Source organism: Melanostigma gelatinosum (assembly GCF_949748355.1).
Source record: "Melanostigma gelatinosum genome assembly, chromosome: 10".
Taxonomy (NCBI): Eukaryota; Metazoa; Chordata; class Actinopteri; order Perciformes; family Zoarcidae; genus Melanostigma; species Melanostigma gelatinosum.
In genome coordinates, this window is record NC_136643.1 from 6,362,937 (window position 1) to 6,386,466 (window position 23,530).

Sequence of the window (23,530 nt, forward strand, 5' to 3'; positions counted from 1 at the left end):
GTGTGTGTGTGTGTGTGTGCGTGTAGTGTGTAGTGTGAGCAGACTGTCTTCAGATGGGACGTGATGATGTCGGACTGCCTGTATGAGAGTGGGTTTCTCTCTGTGAGCAGATAATTCAGAAAATCAAATAGCAGCCCAAAACATAAAAGTACAACTAAAATTACTAACAAATTGTGAGCAAAATTGAGATAAGTTTAATTAAAGCTGCTGCAATGACTTTTCAATGGGTTGTTAAACAGTCTCAGTTTAATACTGATGCCTCTATACAACCTACATAAGCAAAATATTGTAATAAGAAGATAAGAAGATTGTCTATTTCTATAATGCTTGTCACAGGCTCCGATTCCACGTATAAAGTCAGACGAAACAATTTCTGGCACTAAGACCAGAAGAGCATGTGTTAATATTTACAAAAGCAAAGATTGGCAGGGAGCTGTACTTTAAAATCTTTTATATTTTGTGGTGATGGCTGATACTGGGGCAGGATCTCAGCAAAGAGAAAAAGGAAGGAACTGACAAAAAAAAAAAGCTTGAAAGGGACAGTGATAGAGCACGGGCGAAAACAAGAGTCGACCTTGGTCGTCCACTCAACAGATGGAGAGAATTTGCGGGATTAAAAAACTATTCAAAATGGACTCTTGCAAAATGACAGGAGGCCAGGGACAAGTAAAAAAATTAATATTAATAATACTTATCAGATAAAATGAATATATATTCAAGGCCCACGACTCATCGCCGCAGTGGGCTCATTGAAATGAATATACATTGATAGATTTCTAACCAAGCTATTTAAATCAATACATGAACGTTAAATAAATGTCAAATTTTAGGAATACTGATGAAGACGAAACACATTTCTCCACTGCACACTCTCAAACTGGCCAAACCTAAATCCAGACCCCCGGTGTCAGTCACGGTGTGTGTGTGAGAGAACTGGGGGGTGCTAACTATAATTGGGGTCTTAATGACTCTTGATGGGGAGTAACACAGCAGTTTACAGTCAGTTAGCCAGATGTCCTGCCAGTCCCTCCACCCTCATCACAGCACACACCAGTCTCCCAAAAAAGGAGACAAACACGCAACAGGCCAAAAAGAAAGTGGAACAACTGTGAAAACTGAAGTATATCACAATACGGTGGAAACGATGATTGGATACTGAAGGATGTTTTCACAGGTATGTTCGTTTTTAATCAGGATTTTGGAATTAAAACAGTGAACCTGGTTCCAGATGTCTGCATTGCCACCCACATCTTGATTTTTAATAGATTCAAATCGGTCTGGTGTCGAGCTCACTGATATGCAAAAAAACAACCAGGAATAACAATTCATCATCTTCCCTTGTCTGAACAAGGGAAAAAGGTTTTGCGTGCGATTGATTGACACCTCAACATATTCGTTCGAACTGTTGCTTTTTGTCATGAATACTTTCACATAGATTATATGTATGTGGTGAAAAAACGTAATATTGTAATGTTATGTTTTTGGAGCTTTCACACTGCGAATAAAAGCCTCATCCAATCACGCAGTGTGTAACTGGCATATTCAGAACATACACTACAGTGTCCAACAAAAGCAGACCAGATCCACACCTTCCGTTCTTACATTTCACAATAAAAGCCCTGTACAGTCATATACACTGGGTAATTCATTGCACCTTCACTAAAAGGACACTCAATAAAATAGCTGACAGTAGCTAATTCTGTACAACAGTTTACCTCAGACAGACCAGCTGCTCTGGGTCAATAGGATCAGGGTAGTTGGTCGTCTACCTGTGCAGATCTATTTAAACCTTTAATTGAAAAACTGTTGCAGATTCCACTGCCGGTATGAATAGTTTTGATGCGAAATATTCGCGGGCAAAGTATTTCTCATTTTACATGTACCGGTAGTTTCGTATATTTGTCACGGCCCAAATGTGTGAAGGCCTTAAAAGATAGCAGTTACTGCTGCTTTTTCAAATGATGTGATCTTATTACACCTTCTTGAAAATGTTCTAGTGCTAATCGAAGGAAACACTTATTTAATTTTTTTAAATTAGAGTTTGTTTTTCTGAACTGTAATTGCCTTAATTCCCCGTAGTGAATCGTGGTGTCAGAATGACGGAAGCTGTAGAAAATACACCTTCACATGGACCGATATCGGAGGCGCAGAGCAGCTCTGCGAGATGATGCAACGGCAAGTAAAAAGATGATGTGCTTCAGGAACATTCGGCCCCCTTATTTCCACTCCAGTTCCTGTTTAACTTTGATCAGTGTCGTCTTTCTTCCACACACACAACGTAACGAGGAGACGCAGTTGTTCTCGGACTAAATGAATCCCAGATCGTGAGAGGTGACCTCCTGGATTTGCATATTCAAATTATCTAGTCAAATCTCCTGCCATCGGTTGCTGATTTCCTCAAAAGGGATCTGGGTTTTGTTTCAGTCTCAACAATGTGCATTTTGGGAGACCAAGGGGATTGGTCATCTAGTCTATACTTAATACCAAGATAGCAAATATCAAGTATCCTATCAAGTATCCTCCCTCTCCACGCTAGCTTCTGTTGCACTTGCTTTTGTAATTAATTGGGTTTTGTCATTTAGGGTTACTTTCATGCTGACATATGCTCTTTAAGGTGTTCTATCCATATTCTAGCTAAATTAGCATTAGTATAGCCATAACGTCGGTTGGGGCTGAAGACTACAAGTCAGAAAATAAAAGAAATCTGGGATAGTGGAGCAATGAATTGAAATGATGAAATTGAGTAACAGAAGAGTTCCTGGTGCTTTTTTTAAATTTCATGAAAACCTGCACTAGTGAACTCACCTGACCTCTGCAGTACACTCCTCAACTCTGCTGGAGGCTATATTAGCCTCTACTAGCATAACACACCTGAAACTTATGCTTTGTCTAAATTTGAATACTTCCGTTACACTTAAGTACACTGTGTACATGATGTACTTAATTGCGTAGTGCGTGAATCTCCACAGGGTAGTGTTGTGCACTTTCCATCAATAAAGACTGCAACATTTGACCTTTTTTTCTTCGTCTTTGTCACCGGACAGAGCATTATCGCAAAACATTTGACCACGATTGTCGGCTGCCACAATATCTGCTGGTCTGTTTGCTCACTTGATAAATGTATTAACTGTCTTCTGGCATTCACCGGAGCTGCAGCTTCCTCGGCTGCCTTTTTCACAAGTTTGGTGGTCCCTCCCTTTCTGCTGTATGTAGCCAAGATGGTGGCCGTTTAGGGTGAGAAGTTATGACCGTTATGAGAACACTATCCAGGTACACTGCACTGAACACAATATAGCAAGTGCAAGTACGGAAGAACACAAATTGTGACACAGCATCAGACAAAACTGTTGGTAGTCGAGTTGCATTGTGGGTAATGTAGATGCCAGGTTTTGAAATAGATGATGAATTTGTGGAATAAAAAAAAATTCCAAGGTTTTGTTCTATTCATATCTATTTTTTAAACTATCCATCATGAGTCTGACAGTGTTTCAAAAGTGCATGGCTAAATAGGTGGAGTGTTCTTTTGGACATTGGCGCGCTTTATGAAAGCCTCATCGTAGACTATGAAAGCCTTAATGGGTTGTTACAAAGGGTTCTGAGCTTGATTGCCAATTAGGTGCATCAGCTGCAGTATTGAAGGCTTTGTGTGACCGATATGGCCACAAGGTGTTTGTGATGTCCGCAAAGTACGAGTAAAAACAGATGTAAGCGAGTCAGATGTGGTTACTCACAGGGCAGCTGCAGAGGATGGATTTGGTGGAAAACCCTGGGGGGGGGGGGGGACTCAGAAGGAGCTGTCAGCATGTGTCGGGCCCCCCGGAAGGAGCTGGAGGAACTTGCTGGAGGAAGTGTTTGGGCAGGTCTACAGTACACACCATATAGTCACTATGACTATAGTCATCCAACTATAGTCCAATGGACACTGGATTTCCAATATCAATACTTACAAAGTATACAATAAAAGCCTCTTTTCTTCTCTCTTTTACTTAGATATGTCTGAGCAAGGATATTCTACAGTTTACAAAATAAAGTCTACTGAACTTGATTTGAGAAATATTAAAGCCAAATATACATACATTTCTGGAACTAAAACATGTGTTGCTGCAGTCTACTAGACTGATATCGATGTTACTATTAGTCAGGCTCTAATGGCAAAAGATGTAGCCATTTCTCGACTCTCCTTACTTCTAATTCACATCAACCAAGGTTGTTCAAAAGGATGAATCAAGATGGGAGTGAATAGGAACTCAGTGCAGGAGTTCCAGTAACGTTTCATTTTACAACAGATTTATTTTTAGTTCCCCCCCCCCCCCCCCCATGTTGCATCCTCAGCAGTAGTATCAGAATGTGTGAATCCTCCTATACTCATTCCACAGAGTCCTCCTCGCTCAGAGTGAATACAGGACCAATACTTTCAATATGCATTAGCAAACCACTTGGCAGCTTATCCTTTTGGAGAAATGTTACACTCTCAACCTGCACGTGTGTGTGTGTGTGATATGGGGTATGAGTGGGGGCCGCAGGTGCCAGACAGGCGGCCGTTTCACACCAGTCTTCTGTAATTGGCCAGAGCGCCCCATCTTCCTTCAATAGGAACCCCCCCCCCCCAAAACACACATACATGATACACACACACACACAGTTGGAGGAATGAAGGAAGGCCAGCTCGGGCCCGACGCCACAGCAACCATGACGCCAGCCAATTATAGCACGGCAAGGCAAGGATGCGTGGTAAAGTCACCTAGCAACTGAGAGAAAGAGAGAAGGGGGGGGGGGTGGCGGAGGGGGGTTAGAGAGAGAGCGAGAGAGTGAGTGAGACAGATTAACAGGCATGGACAATCAACCAGCCACCATCCAATTATGGAGGAGGGTGATGCAGTTGCTTGGCAACCCAAACTGAATGAGCAAATGGAGAGAGAGAGAGAGAGCGAGAGAGAGAGAGAGCTCAGGTTGGAGGATGGACCCAGTGGGTGAGGAGGAGTACAGAGGTGTGTGTGTGTGTGTGTGTGTGTGTGTGTGTGTGTGTGTGTGTGTGTGTGTGTGTGTGTGTGTGTGTGTTTGTGTGGTGGTCTGGGGTTACAGCAGGGGCTTTCCTGAATCCACATGAGGCTGGGGGAGGGCGGGTGAGGTCTTGGGAAGTCAGACTCAAGTGGATTGTTTTTTTTCACGTTTTAACCTGTGAACTACACATCACACGATTGTACTTTACATCACAGTGAGCCATTTTGCAAACCGTGTGTGAAATTTGAATGTTTCTTTTCCTACTAGCCTGTTGTTGAAACTCGCTTCAATTACACAAACCTGTAGAAGTGAACGCAAAGCGACATTATCTTTGTGAGGTTATGCAGTGCAGACTTCTCATTTGTATGTGCAGCTAATCTTCATGATTATAAGTAACAGTCACAAAAAAAAAGAAATCGTTGCAGACTTGTTCTCTAATGAGTGACTATGCAACTCAACACAAGTTTCAGCAGTGTGCTAATTGATTTGAATGCCATATAGAAAATAATGGAAACAAGTGGCTGCTTGGAAAAATAGAAAACTATATATGTCAAAAAATCTAACTGGATAAAAAACGGCAATATTTGTTGGTAGAAGGAAATGAAACAGATTGCTATACAAATCAATCAGGCCTTTCAAACATTAAATGTCAGAGAAGGCTTTTAAATGTCCTCCAACACTGTGAACTGTCAGAGGTGTCAACCGCTGCTCGAAAATGTCAACCTTATGGTGTTAAAAAATGTCCCAGTACAAAAATCTGTTCATATGAAGATGCTTTGATTTCAGATGTGTAGCCAACTGAGGGGTTTGTACTACTCAGATAAATTTCAGTTTGCTCATTTTCTTTACATGGACATTCATTTCTAGACATGGTTTAACTGTTCGTTTAAGTTTTATGTCGATAAAGATCTGTTTGTAACAAGCTGCTTTATAGTGTCCATTATCCGTAAGGAGCTAAATTCGAAATTCAGCATGAATATTGCAGTAAACAACTATTATTAAAGATATAGTGGAGTTTTGTCTCCCTGAGCAGTGAATGAAGTCACTGTCCCTCTGTGTGTGTTGTACCCCCAGCTTCTTTCCGCCCGTGCGTGCATGTTAGTGCATGTGAGTGCATGTGAGTGAGTGCCAGTCATATATTGTATATAAGACGCCTCGAGTTCGGGCATTTTGGCTATCGCCATCTTGTTTTTTTCCAACCAGTGAACGGAAATTACCATATTTGGACTGTGGAGGAGTGACGCCATGGTAGAGAAGCCATATATGTCTCTGGTAGTGACCTATTCATCACAAGTTAGCCACGCTCTTAAGCTTACTCTGCTTTATGGTCTATTTGACTCTAAATGGACCATCATTTATAAAATTAACATCATGCTGTATTGAAGAAGTCTTGAAACTAGAGATTGAGACCATAAACCCATGTTTACAATGTTTACTGAGGTAATAAATCAAGTGAGAAGTAGAGTCATTTTCTCACAGACTTCTATACAATCTGATTTTTTTTTGGAACCAGAGGAGTCGCCCCCTGAAAGAATGAAAGTTTAAGGCACTTCCACATTGGCTTGGAGGTTGCCGCCTGGTCCCAGTGTGCGTGCCCCACTGGCTAGCTAATGGCCGCCTCTATGCACTGCGCTGATACAGCAATTACTGTTAAAAACGTGTTCTGACCCAAGATGTCATCAGTGTTGCTGTTGTTTGCACCGTTTATGTCGCCGACGATTGAGAACCATGTTGAGGCAACCCCCTTAATCATAGATATGCTCTAAATTGCAAATTTTGTATTTTTAAACCTACTCGAAATTGGCTTTCACAAAAGAAGGGTAAACATAGCTTTTACACGTTTACACATAATGAGGACTGAATGTAGTGATTGCATTGAACCATAAGCCCTGTATTGTGGATTATACCACAATACTATCACACACTTGCTGACAGGTGAATGTCTTGTGTTTTCTTCTGTGTTGTGTGGGTATGTTAGAACTACCATTCATCTTTTACACAAGCAGACAGCTTGTTGTTGGAGTTGGTGGAAGGTGTATTTCTTCACTGATGGAGCCGTAGGCTAGCAGTTTCCACCCTGTCTCTCTTGGTGCTTCACTATTCTAAACATGTCTCTGCTATATTCATTCTGTTTTGTCTCTGATTATTCACACATCATCATCTGACAGCAGCTAAATGTATTTGAGCTGTAGTGTACATCCAAATATTGTATCAGGCATGATTTGCAATTTTAAAGAAAAAGTACTTACTGAGTTGATGCCCATTTCATTAAGTATAGTCGAGACAAATTCTCTTACATACTGCTCATCTATTCTGCTATCTCTGGTGCCAAGTATGTAGTTAAGTATATCGTTTTGGACTGCAGCTTGAATAACAAGGAGGATACGATTATTCGCCATCCAGTGTTTTTAGAGATAAAGCCGGATCCGAGAGAGTGAAAAAAAAAAACAAGTGGAGAACCAGAAAAAACCCTGGCTCCGACTCAGAACAGCTCTGACTGGGTACTTTAGAGATTTAATGTATTAATTTGTACATCTATTAATTAACAACTTTCACTAATTAAACATTTTTTTAAAAGAAAATATGCTTCCCGTCAAAGCTGCAGCTCAGAGGAATTGTTTTGAACATGATTACCGACGTTATGTGGAATCGCTGCACATGTGCAGTAGAACTCCTGACAGGGTTCGCCATAATGATTGGTTTCCAATGGCCTCTGGTGTGCACTATGTGACAGTAAGTGTATTGATGCTGTGCAGGCTTTCTGCGTTTGCTCTTCCCTGTACTCTCTCCTACGCTAATCTCTCCCTACATGTATGTTCAATGATTTATGGTCAGAATAACCCAAAAAGAGGATTACGCTAATTAAACCACAGTGCTGTGCTTGTAGTGAACACACCGGGAGGGAATACGCCGCCCCCACATTTATACCACACACACACAGACACACACACACACACACACACACATTGAAGAAGCTGCCGTGTCTCCAGGGTGTCTTTTTTCCCTTCAGTGAGTGATTGTGCCTTTAAAAGCTCATCGTTGGATAGCATGACTCGACTGTAGAATCACCAGAAGAGATACTGCAGCTAGCGGCCAGGCTACCAGATATGTAGCTGCTCCATTCTGGATTCGTTATAATAAAGCCCCAGCCCTGGGTTCCCGAGGCTATGCTGTGCTGCCCCGGAATGTAATGCTGTACTTAAAGCAAAGCAATGGTCACTGGGATCATATAAGCATGTAACACGCTGGATTAATGATGCCAAGGTTGCCAGTATTAATAAAGTAGGGGGTCTGCAGGCTATGTACTGTAATCCTGATGAACATCAAGGAAAGTGCTAACACTAGATGATGACAACTGGAGGCCATAAACTACTCCAGATACTGTAAATGTTGCTATGGCTAAAACCACAGGTGAATAATGCTAGCTTCGAGTGGTGCAAGTCTGCACCGGCCTCATGCTGCAGATAAGTGATTGACTCAGCTTCAGTTACTCAGGCTAAAAGATGTCCAATCCAGAATGCATTTTGACATGAAAACAGATGTAAGGATGTATATGTACAAACCGAGGGTACACTGTTTCCTATCACTTTAAAAGTAGTGATATACTGTAAATCGTATGTCAAAACAAACTCCAATTTGAATACATCTAAATGTATTTTCTGACAAAAAATGATTGTAGTTTCTATTTCAAGGTTGTTTTTTTTGTGATTTTGCACAGCAATGAATCAATGTAGATTTTGGTTACCACCTAAAATTGGTAAATAACAAAAGGCCATGCGTAGACAGACAACAGCAGCACCTTAAAAAACACAGCCCCTTCATTGATTGTCAGTGTGGGTGCTGACACAGCAGGCTCCAGCAAAAACCACTGGGTAACTTAAAGAAAATTTGAACCCGGCTCCACTTTTGCCATAATCCCAAGCAATGTCCCCAGGAAAGGCGCTCCCAAATGTGTGCTAGAACAAAGCAGAAGTATTGTGCAGATTTAGCAAAAAAGTCTATAACCTGCTGATCTTCGCCACTCTTCAAAATCTGACTGACTTTGTGATAACTTTTCAGAGTTGTGAAATCATTCCTCATTATATTGTAAAAGACTGTGGCATTTTTTTGACATCTGATGAGCCTTCAAACTGATCAACAGTACCTCACCAGTGCCTGACCCCACAATGGCCTCACTATTGCAGCCTTTTAAAGCTTTTTGGGCAACCTGTCAATCACATGGTAGCCACGGCCTCAAGCATACTCCGCTTTATGGTCTATTTTACTCTAAATGGATCATAATTTATTAAATGAACATCATGCTGTATTGAAGAAGACTTAAAACTAGAGATTGAGACCATAAACTCATTTTCTCATTGACTTCTATACAATTAGACTTCTTTTTACAACCAGAGGAGTCGAAATTAGAAAGAATGCAAGTTTCAGGCACATCCGCATGGCTTCCCTTTTTAAACCCGGAGGTTTCCACCTGGTCTGAATGCCTGGTCAGTCTCTTTTTATTTTTCTATGGACCTAACTGTACTTTGGTTGGTTCACTGGTGAAATCTGTTGAAAGTCAGAACATTTTTCCCTTTACTGTATGTCAAACAAGATCTTCTTTTGTCCATAGACTTAATTGTGAAATTGATTGAAAGGTTTTGTTTCAATGTGTTATGAGTGATAACTCATTCCGAACATTTCAACAGGTTGTTCCTTATCGACCTTGTAACCTTCTTACATTGACGGATGTAAATTTAAGCTTAGGTGACTTAGGGCTGTAGAAACTCAAGCAAATCAGGAATTTATCTGCATTAGTCAAATCCGTCTTCAGTCATGAGTCTCCTTAATCAACTGAGAGCTCATCTCCACATGCACTTTGGAGAACTCGCGGCAAACAGACCCTGGACACATCAGCCTGCTGTCTGTTCTCTCTGAGGGTCACTGAGAGGGCAGCTGTAGTTAGCAGCTAAAGCTCCGTGTCAGACCCAGTTGGACACGGCTGAATTACCAATGTCATTTACTACCAGTCTATCACTCATCAGGCAATTACTGTGTCAGGGCCTTTTGGCCCTGAGCTGGGATCAAGACGCATGAGGAAATTGATCAAATCTAGACGATCACCAGAGAAGCAGAAGAAGACGAGACGAGGTCATAATCTCTCCTAAACAACTACCCCAAGGGCGGTTGCATGGACATGAGCTGATGCACAATCCTACTCTTTTCTTTTCAGATTTCTCCTCAAATCAAACAGACATTCTCAAAGCTCCTCAAAGTTCCCAATTTTCTCCACCCATCTGCTTGGTACAGATAGAAAATATTACATCATTAGAAAATGTTGGATATTCGCGGCTGTCCCGCACGGAGCTTTGCGAAGGGTCGTTTCTGATGGTGTGATGTCATTTTGGTCATGCAGATGCTCGCAACCCTCGCAGATTTCGGCAAGCATTATTCGTCTGAGGTCTGAGCACATTATTGAACATACTGCATCTGGTAGTGCTGAAGCCACATTGCTGGTGATGTAAGAAATTTGAGCAAAGAACTGTGTTCAGTAGATATAATAAAAGTGTTTAATAATTCATAATTAAGAATTCATAATTAGTCATAATCATAAGTGTTTTGGAAATGCATAATTAAGATAAGCATAAAGTGTTTTAGGATAAGCAGCTAGAAGTGGAATTTGAGACATGAAGCTTTTGCCAAAGTTGCAAAGTTGCAGAAGTTTAACATTTATACTGAAGGATTATTATAGAAGGGATTAAGCAATAACTGACAGTCTTTGAATGTGTTAGGAGCTCAGGGAAAGAGAGTCATGAAGACAGGCATTTACAGAAGTGCACAGGGAAGTTAGCTAATAGGAATTGGGATAAACGGAAGGGGAGGAGTTGCGAACGGATATGAGGGCGGGAGATAGAAAGTGTTTTTCTGCCTCTTTTTAGCGTGTGGTTGCCTGGGACGGCTGTGTCCTGGGACCAGAGGTAGTTTTTTCCAAAGTGGGTTAATATTGTAATATTTCTTAGGAGTAATTTACTCCATTGTGTAACTGTAATCGTACTTGCATCAGTGGGATTAAATTCCTTTTAATTGTAAACCAGTTTTGGTAGATTTATTGTTGCAGCGTGTCGACTGTACAAAGCAGCCGGACACGTGCTCTGGCCTCCTCGCTGTGGAACAGACTCAAACTTCCACAGTGATCGTAGTGTAGTTGTGACATGTTTCATTGTGTTGGTTCTGAACTACAACACATTGGGTTGAACTGGAACATAGACCAAGTTGACTATCTGCTTAACTTCAAGTGTGTTAACAGTGCAGGACTTGTAGTCACTTCTATAAACAGTCCCCTTATTTTAGGGCACAGAAAGTAAACGGAGAAGTTGTATAACCTCGAATAAGGTCATCATTTTCAAGCTTTGCCAAGTCTCACTGACGTTGGAATCTGGCTCCCAGTTCGTTCAAGCAATTTGTGAACACAGCCCAAAGACAGATCACAAATGATTGTTACTCGCAAATTAAAATGAGCAAGAGGACAAGATCCTCCCAAGTGCTGGAGTACAGAACAAAGGTAATTGTAATGAATGTAATGAAGGTCTTACCTGTGTGAGTCCTCTGGTGTGCCTTCAGATGGGAGCTCTTGGTGTAAACCTTCCTGCAGCCATTAAACTGGCACCGGTGGACTCTCTTTTTGTTCTCTGGTACGTCTCCTCCCAGACTTCCTCCTCCTCCCTGCTCACCATCACTGAGGGCTCCTCCTCGGCTCGGCGGCGACGGTAATGCTCGTGCTGCCACCAGTTTGGCCGCCCCCAACCCTACCTTCTTGGCCACAAATTTGAGCGTTAGCGTGCCGTCCGCCGTCGCGGTCAGTGTTTGTGTGGATTTGATGAGGTGGCGGCCGAGCTCTGGTGACGATGGCGGTGTTAGGGACGTAACAGCAGCGCTGAGCTGTGCGGCACTGACTCCTGCCAGGACGTGTTCCTTTGGTGTGAGGATTTCAGTCCCTACCTCTGCTTGGGTCTTGCTGGAGTTGGGCACCTGGAGGATTTTGGCCTGGACCTTGGGGAGAGATACCAGTAGTGGAGGCGGGGTGGGTTGGTCAGGGAGGCTGGGGAGGAGGGGATCCATCAGGTCCTCATCACTGTCTCCCCCCTGCATGAAGGTAGGCGTTAAGAGACCGTCCAGCTCCTCATCAAAGAGCTCTGAGAGTCGCTTGGGCTCCGTCTGTAGGTATCGCTCCAACTCTAGACATGTCTGCAAGAAAAAGAAGCACATGGACCCAGAGTCAGACATAAATATTAAACCTGTTGGTTAAGTGTTTCTCACAACTCCAGTCACGCCATTCACATATGTAAGATGCTGTGGATGCAATATCACTTTATCATGTTATTTATCAGCTCATTTACATTACACAGGAACAACAACACGTGTCACTCTCTACCCGATCGGTACTGCACATGTGCAGAAGCAAGATGGCTCACTCGTTAGCTACTTCCGTCATCAGCTCCGGAAAAAAAGGTCACTGCATCCAAACTGACTGGGCAGGTGCTAGCGGAGAGTCTAACATTAGCCCGAGCAAGTCAAATGTCAGCAATATTTTACACTGGAAAATCTGTCAACTAGACAATGAAAGAAGGTTCCATGGTGCTCTGTATGTTTTTGTTCATATTTTACTAAGGGTTCAACCTGAGGTTAGGGCATACAACAATGATAGCAATCATATCACACCAATACAGGCTTAGTAGTGTACAGCTGAAAAAATAATAATAACACATATATATTTAGTTTTTAAGGCACTGCTATTAAAGTGGTACTCTGTATCAGCCGATATGTAAATTCAGGTATCAAGAAGGAAAAATTGGTATCGGAACATCAAAACTCCACAGATAACTTTTAGGTCACGGTCATGGTGGTTGAACAACCGACCAATGCATTCGTGAAGATAGTCTTGCCTTAAATATTCAGGTGTTTTCTCCAGACTGCAGCCTGTTCACAGACCTTGTTTACTCGTAACTTGTACATTAAAATGCCGACTGCAGGCTTTATATTTCTCTGCAGCTGTTGACCATGTCACCTGGCACATGGCAGTCCTGAGAGAGGAGGGATTTAGCCTATGATTGATTGCTGCTGCCCGGCCGAGCTCTCCGGAGCCCTGAACTGTGGAAGCCTTGCCTGTTTCCCTCCGCTCACCCAAATCAACCAGCCATGGAAGTTATATCGCAAGATAGAGGAAGGTATGAGAATAGGATGACGGAGGGAAAGTCAAACAAAGAAACAAAAGGTGAAGGATGAGAGATACGGAGAGAAAAACAAGGAAACATAAGCAAGTATTTCTATAATTGTGTCTTGAACTATACGGTTCCAGGTTATGGCAGCAGCGCAGCATCACCACAGTTGTTGGTCTGCTGGGGCTTCAATTCCGCGGTCAAGGGCACTGGGCCACATTACCTCCAGGGATTTCAGCCAGAAACCTTTAGGGGTCACTAACCTACTTTTCTAAACTAAAGGCTGCAGCTCAGCTCTCTGAGCTTCTATGTTTTCTGTAATCCCTGTTCCCCTTTCACTTGAACTACCAGTTGCACTTTTGACGTAGTGTACAGCTGATGATAATCTAAAGAGATAAAAAAAGAAAGTTTTCAAAGCTGTTTGATACAAAATGTAAACTAAAAACAAGCCTATATAAACCAACCCACTATATGGGTAAAAAGAGCGACTGTAATGCTTAAGATTGTTTTATATCGCAAACAGATGCAAACCAGATGGTGGGACATCAGATTTCAGAGCAGCAGTGCTAGTAATTACAGAATGTAACTGTTAAAAAATAAGCAAATTAATGTGTCGATCAGACATAGTTACATTTTCAGTTTCTTTTTGTCAGGAAAGAGAGAGACAGAGAGAGAGAGACAGAGAGAGAGAGACAGAAAGAGAGAGAGAGACAGAGAGAGAGAGAGAGAGAGAGAGAGAGAGAGAGAGGGAGGGAAAAGACAGCCCAGTAACTGTCCACTCAGCACTTTCTTGCAAGCTACCTGGCTCGAGCACCATCCTGCAGCATACTGCCTTTACTATGCCTACTTGGAATTGAATTAATATCCTCTGTGTGGCCAGAGGCCTTTGGCAGATGAGGGTTCTCATCCTGATCCTCTGGCTCTTTCCACCTCTGCCATCCGTATTTTTTCATTTCATTTTTTCCTCCGCGGCAGCTGGTTGACTTGCTCCATTCAGACCGGCCAACGTTGGAGCTCTGCTCCGCTCAGACTCAGTGACAAAACACACAAACCAACACATTTGGTCTGAACATCTGTTGAGTGGCGATAAGCTGAACTTCCCTCTCCCTTTCTTATTTTTCCTAAGAATGTTCATTTGCAAATATAAATCAGCGATATCTCTTTGGGAGGGTTACACTGCTTCATAAGGAAACTTGAAAAGGAGAAGCGTACACGTTAAGAAGCAGAGATGACGCCAAGTGACGATGTATTTTGCATAGCTGATACCAGCGCTGTGATTAAAACCATTGGGTTGGCCTTTTGTCTAGATTGTTGCCATGATTTGTTAGCGTTGGTATTCCTTTGAGTAATCGCTGTGTGTGTAATACAATATCCAGTCCAGCATGCTAAAGGAGGTTATTACGTCTCTGTTTAAATTAAATTAGTCATTGCTAATGCATCTGGAAACCAATACTGGAAATTATCAAACAGACATCAGGTTATCTGGAGTGGAACTTAAACAGCCGAATGCTCTATTTCAAGACAACATAGCGACAAGGTTTAGATTTTAGGTTGATGAGTACACCGCTCATTGATCACTCGTAGTGAAATCATAAAGCGAATCAACTTACTAACACAGTCCGAGAGGCATTGCACAACCAAATAATACAAATAACAATCCTATAGCTGATACAATGAAAGTTAGGCCTATCATTCATTCCAATTACGGACCTAATTGTAAAAGAGCAGTGTTTATTGTTGGCCGGTTATAAAGATTTAAAGGGGACATATTAGAATATACTGCCCCCCCCCCCCAAATCAGGGGTTTAGAAAATGTCATGTTCGCAGAAACACTGTGCACTCCTGTAAATGAATGTGTGAGGTTTATACAATTGCACGTAACAATAACAATAGTCTCAGTTTCGCCTTTGATAACGCACGTGATAAAATATGCTAGATTAAATGTTCACTTACAAGCTTTTGGGGAGATTTCAACCGGCTATCATGTGACATTAGTAGCGTGATGAAACATGAGCAAGTTCCTTTCACTGCAGAAAGCTGTTGGATACAGCTAATAATTGATTAAAAAAAAGCTGTGAAGTGAATTTTGAGTTTAGAATAAGTTCTCACTAATGGCAACAATACTCGGGCTGTTGCTGCTTGCAGGACACAAGAGACATATTAATGGAGATAAAAAAAGTAAAGTTTTGAAATCTCTTTTTTCCCTCTTATCTAAAATATGTATCTTCTTATCCTTTCCAGGGCTTCATAGACTGCGCTGCTGTATGTGTTACAGTATTCATCATCAGACACAACTACAGCACCATGAATGTCAGTTCTCTTTGACACAGTAAATACAGCCTCTATTAGTGATTTGACGGCGCACTGACAGTACCATTGTTTTCACTTGGACCAGATATCAAAAAATAGAAAGGGCACTGTGTCTGCTGGCGGGGGCTGGACTGATACTGAGTATTGTGGGGAGGTGGGCGGGGAGGACAGAGGGTAGAAAGAGCCCGAGGGTGTGGAAGGGGAGCGAGCGGCGATCAAACCCACGGCTGGCGGTGAACGCGCCGCCTCTGACGTCACACGTATGACCTTCTCCATCGTCTGTTTCTCCTACATACCAGGAATATAAGGTAACAATGACATGTATGGCCTGCAGCGTGTGCATTGTGCGTGCGTGTGTGTTTCAGCAGGCTAACAATTCGGACTGATAGCATGTGAAGGGCTCACCTGTCCCTCCGCTCAGTCCCACACCATATGGGGAAAGGTCACATCGAAAAGCACATGACACACACAAACACACAGGCAGCCACTAACACTCATTCCCATATAAAAATAAAATACAAAATAAAATGTCAACACTCGGATGGACACAAAGCTCTCTTGGTTGAATCACCAGTCCAAACAATGAGACATTGAGCTGAAAGGAATCCGCTTCACCATCAAAAAGTCAAAAGGTACGAGACAGTAAGAATCATCCAATCGGAGAGCTTCATATTCTATTGCTGGCAGCTGATGGTGGGCTGAAGTATGAGGTTGAGCTCTGTAGAGCAAAGAATAAATAAATAACTAACACTGCTTTGACGTCATCGTTGGCTGAATGGGAAAACCTCCTGCTATTCCGACTTGTGGGCGATCATACTTTTATATCAAGATAGTTACCTTGACTCCTAACAGATAAATAACAAGCAAACCCACTTGAGGCATACTGTACAGCCCCTTTTTAATGAGCTGAATCAACCGTATTGGTGTCAATACGGTTTCTTAATTACAGTCTGCATGGTGTGATGTGAACGTTGCATTAGGTGCAATGTTTTGCGCCTGATTGCAATGTGGAAGTGTTGAGAATACGCCAAAGACAGGTGTGGGACCAGCTGTTTAGTACAACTAAATGGGTACCAGTTGCTATTGTTTGTTCTGTGTGAGAAACAATCTGTTTGAACTCCCAATGCTGTTAGTGCGCGTAAGTGAAGCAAACATCAAAGCAAATGATGTATTACAAAAGGCAAGAAAGTCCACACAGGGAAACCTATCCTCATACAACAGGTCGCATTGACATCTTATAAAAAGTTTTGTTAGCAAGACAAAAATAAACTTCCGTTTGCACAGGAAACTACTCAGTTGGGTTTAGGCAACAAAGCTAGATAGGTTTCGGAAAAGCTCTTCGTTTAGGTTAAAATAACAACGGAAGGGCCTTTACTGAAGTATGCAAGTTACGTGACAAATAAATTCACGTTGACTTCGCGTTTCACATGGAACAGCGGTCTCCTGGCTAAAAGATCGCCGGTTCTACCCCCACTCTCCTCCCTCCCTGAGTGTGCTTCATGGTAAAATGGTAAATGGACTTGTACTTGTATAGCGCTTTTCTAGTCTTCCGACCACTCAAAGCGCTTTTACACTACATATCTGAGGTAAGGGTCCGAGGGGAGGTGGATGTGTTAAACAAACATGGGACTTTCGGCCAGTGCAAAACTAAAAGTTCACATTGACATTTAGTCATGTGAGTTGTTAGTCAAGTTAACATCAACCATGCTCTTTTCCTAAACCTAGCTCAGTGGTTTAGATGCCAAAACCTTACTTCCTGTGAAGGCGAAAGTTTATTTTCAAAATACACACCATAACTGACACATCCAAAACCCTAGGGTCACATTGTGTTTTTTATGCTTTTAAATTTTCTGCTCTGTTAAGCACTTTGTGATATTATGTCTGTGAAAAGCGCTCTATAAATAAATTGCATTCATTCATTCATTCAAAACTGACGCTAAAGGGGCACGTAGAGCGTCATACTTTGAAATTCAGGAGCACTGACCAAGCAGCTTTATTTAAGGCATTGCTGTGAGAATCAGTTTTTTTTTAAAATTCAGTCATCAATAAAGCCCATTACTCTGTGTTCATACATGCCGACTTACGTGTACAGAGAAAAATCTGTCCTGTCGTTGCAGTTAATGTACTCATTTCACAGAATTATTTCTACAGTGTTCATTTCACGGTTTTCGATGTAACCCGATTTAATTAGGTAACTGTTTAGAGGTCAATGACAAAAAAGGTCAAAAGCAGTGTCACTGCTGAAGAGAAAAGCCAGCTGGTGTTGACCACAGCATATTACATTGTATTGGACTATATGGATATTCTACATATCCAGAAAGGGAATTTACATGATGTTTGCTTGTAACAAGGTTTGCTTGTAATACACGTAGCTGAAGAAAAAAAAAAAAGAATGTCTCCGTCTCGTCCTTCTGCAACCTCTCAATGACCGTTTCTTTCCCTCTATATTTTGAGTGTTTGATTTAATATCTCGTCTAAAATAGCTACCGGTGACGTGTAGGCCCTACCCGAGGGTGGAATTAAGCCATTTACGTGATTCCGTGAAGTGACACTTCCTGTAATGGTCTGCTTCACGTGTGGTTATTGCCACATAAATGACCAACATGATAGACATCAACAGCTTTCTTTTTGTGAGATTTTATATTCTGCAATGCTCATGAAGAACAGATTCAGCCGGTTCGAATGCATCCAATACCAGCCGGTGAATGTTTAGATAATAACATTAACTATTGAAAGTAGGTTTAGTGAAATGAAGCATGCTTTTGTAACTTCTTGCCTCTGCAAGCATTAGCTTTTAAAACTTTGATCCAAAAACTCATTCTGGTTTACAGCTTTGGACAAATCTGAAATTTCCAATTATATTTTCCCATTATAAAAACAGAATTCACAACACAGAAACAAAGAACAGCTTTGCCAGACCAAGATATAACAGGGAGACACATCTAATTATGGTGTTGAGTAGAGACTGGTCACTCAAATGAGTGCCTGTACCAATACCAGTAAAATCACAATTTTAAACAACAAAATATTTCACCAACACACACAGTTCAGCACACGTCTCATTAAAACCCTTTACACTTCCACACAAACTTGAAGTGCTTTACACCATTACCAGCTTACCCACCATGCTGTCAGACACTCTACCATAACTCCTTGCTCATGCTTATTCATGACTTTCCATACAGTGATGAGTTTCTCGTCCTACTCTTAAGATTAAGATGTCTGTGTGCAATGTCGGACAGGCAAGATGAAGAAGCAGAAGCTCAGCCAGCAGGGGATACATGGTGGGAATCATGTGATGTAAATTTCAGGTAAACACTTTCTCTTCCAAATACATTTTAGCAGTAACAACCTTGAACTACCACTAAGCAGAGTTGGTGTCTCATCAGTAACATTGGTAAGTAAATAAAGGAATGATATACAGAATACTGAAAACAAGCCCCAGGTTGTAAATGGACCTGGATTTAAAGAGACAGTGTGTACGATTTGGTGGTATCTCATGTCCCAGTATTCAGTTGGTTGCAGATTGCAGATTGCAACCAACTCCCGCACCCCTCCGCTCACTCCTCCCCGGTATCGCAAGCATGTTGGAGAACCGCGGTGGCCTTCATTTAACTTAAAAACGTCAAAGGCCTTCTCTGGAGCTAATGTTTGTTTTGTCCGTTCTGGGCTGCCGTAGAAAACTCGGTGAAGAGGACCTGCTCCCTATAAATATGAAGGGCTCATTCCAGCTCACGAAAACACAAACGATTATTCATTTCAGATGTTTATATACCAATAAAAACTCATGAATATGATATTCCATTTCCATTTTATGGAAATAGTGAAAATGAATCTTTTGAACTCACAGAACAATCGATTGGTTGATGTTTAGAGTTAGTTAGAGTGTTTGGAACTCTATAGTTCCATAAAGATAATTGGTTAAAAGAGGCAAACAGAGTGGTATGTGCCCTTAAACACATGGACGTTCTTGTAACTGTACACGTCGCTGCAATGAAATCACACAAATGAAGAACACACCACTTCAGTGTGAGACTGATTGATGTAAACCCCCTCACTGACTCCAACACGGAACTGATGTTCCAGTACGAGGAGTCAGTTCCCCCTCACTTGTGAGGATCTCATCTCCTCGACTCTAATCCTTCTAGTTTGTTGCTGTATCTCTTTATCCGTGTGTGCATTAGAGAGTGTTTATTTTCCCTCAACATGATACAGCTTTTGGCTTCAAATTATGTTTTCTTTTTATTTTCGCCTGCTCATACAAATAGGTCCTAATTAAAGTGCTTGGGCTTCCATAAACTGCTCTTTGAAGCTCTACCTCTTGATGGATCTCGCTCTCTCTCCACGCAGCGGGCTCTGATGGCTAATTAGCCACTCAAAGGAGAAGGCAAAAAGAGGCTCTTTATTCAGCTAATTTGCTGATGCGGCTGTGTACACGGCAGATGTGTGTGTGTGTGTGTGTGTAGTGTTTGTAAGAGTGAGAAGAGCGTAATGACTTTTATCTGAATATGCGACGCCTCGTGCGCTCGATATCAAAACCGGTGCCATTGGCGGGCGTGCTGCCTCCTTTATGTCTGAGCAAGCATTGGCGCAGCAGAGTGTGTGTGTGCTCGGCGCTTTGTTGCAGACTGAAGTGCCATTTGTGTGAAGCCGCCTGTGAGGACGTCGTTTGAGTTACCGGAGCAGCGTCTGCGCCGAGTCACACTGACTTACAACCGCACAGCCTGCAATCTGATCGAAATAACTCAAAACTGGATGCATTAACTCTCGTTTGAAGTGCATTAAGTAGGTATGTGACAAAAAAATTAAAACTATTCAAAAACCTTTACCTGATCTACCTGACTGGATTAAGCTTGAAAAAAACAACAAAATGAGACTAAGATTGTTAAAATCCATTGGAAAATAAAGAAATTAGAGCAATTTTACTTTAAAACAAAACGTCTTTTCCTCTCTATTGTTTTCCATTAGTTTCTTAAGAAAAGTGTGGTCGCAAATTACTAATCTTGACAAAGAATTATCTGTAATCGTCGGAAACGTCATAGCTGATCCCTCCACACAATGCACTTAAATTGTATCTTAGGATGCTTTTGGAAGAGCCAGGAGGTGCTATTTCAACTTTTAAAAGCATGGGGAATAGTTTAATCGGGCATTATTGGAGCCGATTCCAAGCCGCCATGATGGATTTCAGTGCGATGGCCTACATACACAATGACTCAACCGGAGCTAATTTAACATGTTTCTGATCGTCAAATCTTGACGAAACTTCGTCAGTTTACAGATAAGATATGGTTAAACATCTCCATTTACATCCTATTGTTCTCTGATTGCTCGGGCAGGGGCTATGTGGGGTTGTTTTCGGAGCAAAACTTTCAACTTCCCCGTTCGACGTGAGAACACATACGAAAAAAAAATTGAAAATGAGACTGACTCTGGGCATTCCCTCTACGTCATAGCAGAGATTTCCGGTGAAATACCCCATGCGAACCAATGAAAACACCGCATTTCTGCCGAGATCCGTTGTGCACGTAGTGACCCGGCCTGCAGAGAGCGTCGAAGAAAATGCCCGCCGGCAAACGCGGATATTGCCACATACCTACATTAAGTTGCACAAGTCGTCCTTATGTCTTCAATCATGTTTAGCTCACATTTAAAGTATCAATTCTATAAATGATACACATTATAAGGTCACGAGACATGCCTCAAATGTTTTAAAAGCCTCATGTTGTTACCGCCAGATAATTTTATTATGAATAAGAATTAAGAGGAATTTTGAAACGCTAGAAGCAGTGACCTTTCTCTTGACTTCTGCTTTAATGAGGTATTTAATGCATGAATATGTGAATTACGAAGGTGTATTAGGGCCATTGTAGGTAAAGATAATTCATAATTACAGAGCCAGGGGAGGGGGCTGATGTAACGCCAGCTATCTTGATTTCGCTGCTCCGTTAAGTAGGGTTCTTAAATTAAGGAGGGCCTCTGAGCGAGACGATGGTCCTGAAAGATACATACACATGTTTTCTTTCATGTCCGTGGGTTGAAAAGGAATTTTTCATTTCATCTCAACTTTAATGCAGGCATCTTTACATCTTCTTAAAAATGTGTTTCTACAATAGATACCCAGAAACACAGTTTGTAAAAGATGCTCTTCCTGTTTGAGGATCATCTTACAGTTTTTCACAGCTCCTCACACACATTCCTTCTAATTAACCCAAACATGAAAACCCACATAACTTTGACCAAACATCATGACACCATCAAATACACAGACTCTGCTGGATACTAACACAAAGACTGAAAACATGGCCCAGGTTTGCCTCACCATGCGCACAACAGACAAACAGATATTACAATGAATCAGGTTTGTGTGACACTCGCAGCGGAGATAAAGACGCAGACACAACACCACACTGCCGGAGTGTTTGTGTGAACACCTGTGTGTGCGGACAGTGTGCTCGGTCCTGTGGGGTCTGAATGAAAAGCAGGCGGAGGTTTCAATAGGAGAGGTTAATGGAGACGAGACCAGATGGAAGAGCGAGGTGACATCTCTGGGATCTCTCAGACTTTTGATCTGAGAGAAGATTAGTCTGGAAAATACTGAACATGGCTCAGTCTAGGGCTGCAAACAAATATTATATTTTCATAAGTAATTAAATCTATCTGTGAATTTTTTTAAATTGACCAATTAATCATTTAGTCTGAAGTTTTGAAGAAGTAGGCATTGGGTGTCTAGTCAGCTTCTTATTATTATCAGATATTTCCGATTAAACAAATATATTTCACCATGGAACTTCCCTGGCTGATTACTTACAATAAGACTGTTATTTTGAACTTTGGCTTCTTTTGTGAAATGAACAACATGGTTTTATTTCTGAAAGTAATTCTACTGTAATTTGTATCGACACTAGATGTATGAACATGTAACATTTTCAAATGACATAAACCCCCTATGTAATGAATTATAAAGAAAAGCAGTACATCTTAAATATTAGGAATACTTGTTTCATGTTTTTTGAGGCTCTTTTACATGAACAGAGTACAATTCAGGAAATCTCGAAATATTTTTTATATTCATGATGAACGTTCATTTCTGAGGACATGCACAAACAAATTTTGAGAAGTAAAGCAGGATACATGGTGTTAGCCATTATTAAGCACATGCTACTTTAACTAGTGACTAGTAAGTAGTAACTAAAAGCAAGTAGCTAATTAAAAAGCAGTGTGCTCAAGAGACAAAGAAAGACAATTAGCCAATGAGAGTGAGAGCACAGGAGTGAGTGAGTGCATGACGAGAAGAGGCACTGAGCTTTTATTGCTCACGTGCACACACACACACACACCCACGGAGCATCACCTCCGACCTCCAGCCACAGCCAATGAAATTTTAATCAACAGTCTCTGATGGAGGAGAGCACTCAGACTCTCCTGCTGTGTAACTGCTCTCTCTCCATCCTCTCTATTCTCTCCATCTTTTCATGCCTCTGAGCACCCTCCTCCCTCCCTCCCTCCCCCCTCACCTCTATGAACACCTCCTCCCACCCCTCCTTTCTCTTGATCGCACACATTTCACTTCCTCCTTCCTCATTCACAAAGCAAAAGGTCGCCCGCTCCTCTTTCTCCTCCTCATTCACTTTCATGTATTTCGCATTCTCACCTCTCGTCTTTCCCTCCTTCCCCTCTTTTCTTTTTCCTCTTCATCTCTACTCATATCTCCCTCCGTGGTCTCAGTGTGAAACAGCTGAAGCTTCTCATCAGCATGGTGAACTACAGAAACCATTGTGTTCATTACTGATCTTAAAGATAAACATGTAAACCCAGCTGATAATTGTAAGAATTGACACTGATTAACAGTAATTACATTTCTGTTACTGGTTTCATTTACACACTCGTGGCTGCAAGTAGAATGACAAACTGCAGTCAAATGGAAAGGAAATGAAAACACAAATTAAAGCAAGCCTCTAACTTGATGAGTTGCAGTGGAGTGTCTCAGTCAGACTGTCACAAGGCTGTTTTATTTCAGTTTACAATCT

The 23,530-nt window shown here is 41.7% G+C and overlaps 1 protein-coding gene across 1 annotated transcript in view; it reads right to left on the reverse strand.

Annotated features, from left to right (window-relative positions):
• The window catches only part of klf7b (Kruppel like factor 7b), a gene marked incomplete at its 5' end in the record, with an annotated part of 77,318 nt that overhangs the window by 12,133 nt on the left and 41,655 nt on the right, over nt 1-23,530 (reverse strand). The window contains one exon of the mRNA XM_079276557.1: nt 11,571-12,222. Within this exon, the coding sequence (XP_079132683.1) occupies nt 11,571-12,222 (652 nt within the window). The remainder of the gene's footprint in view (nt 1-11,570; nt 12,223-23,530) is intronic.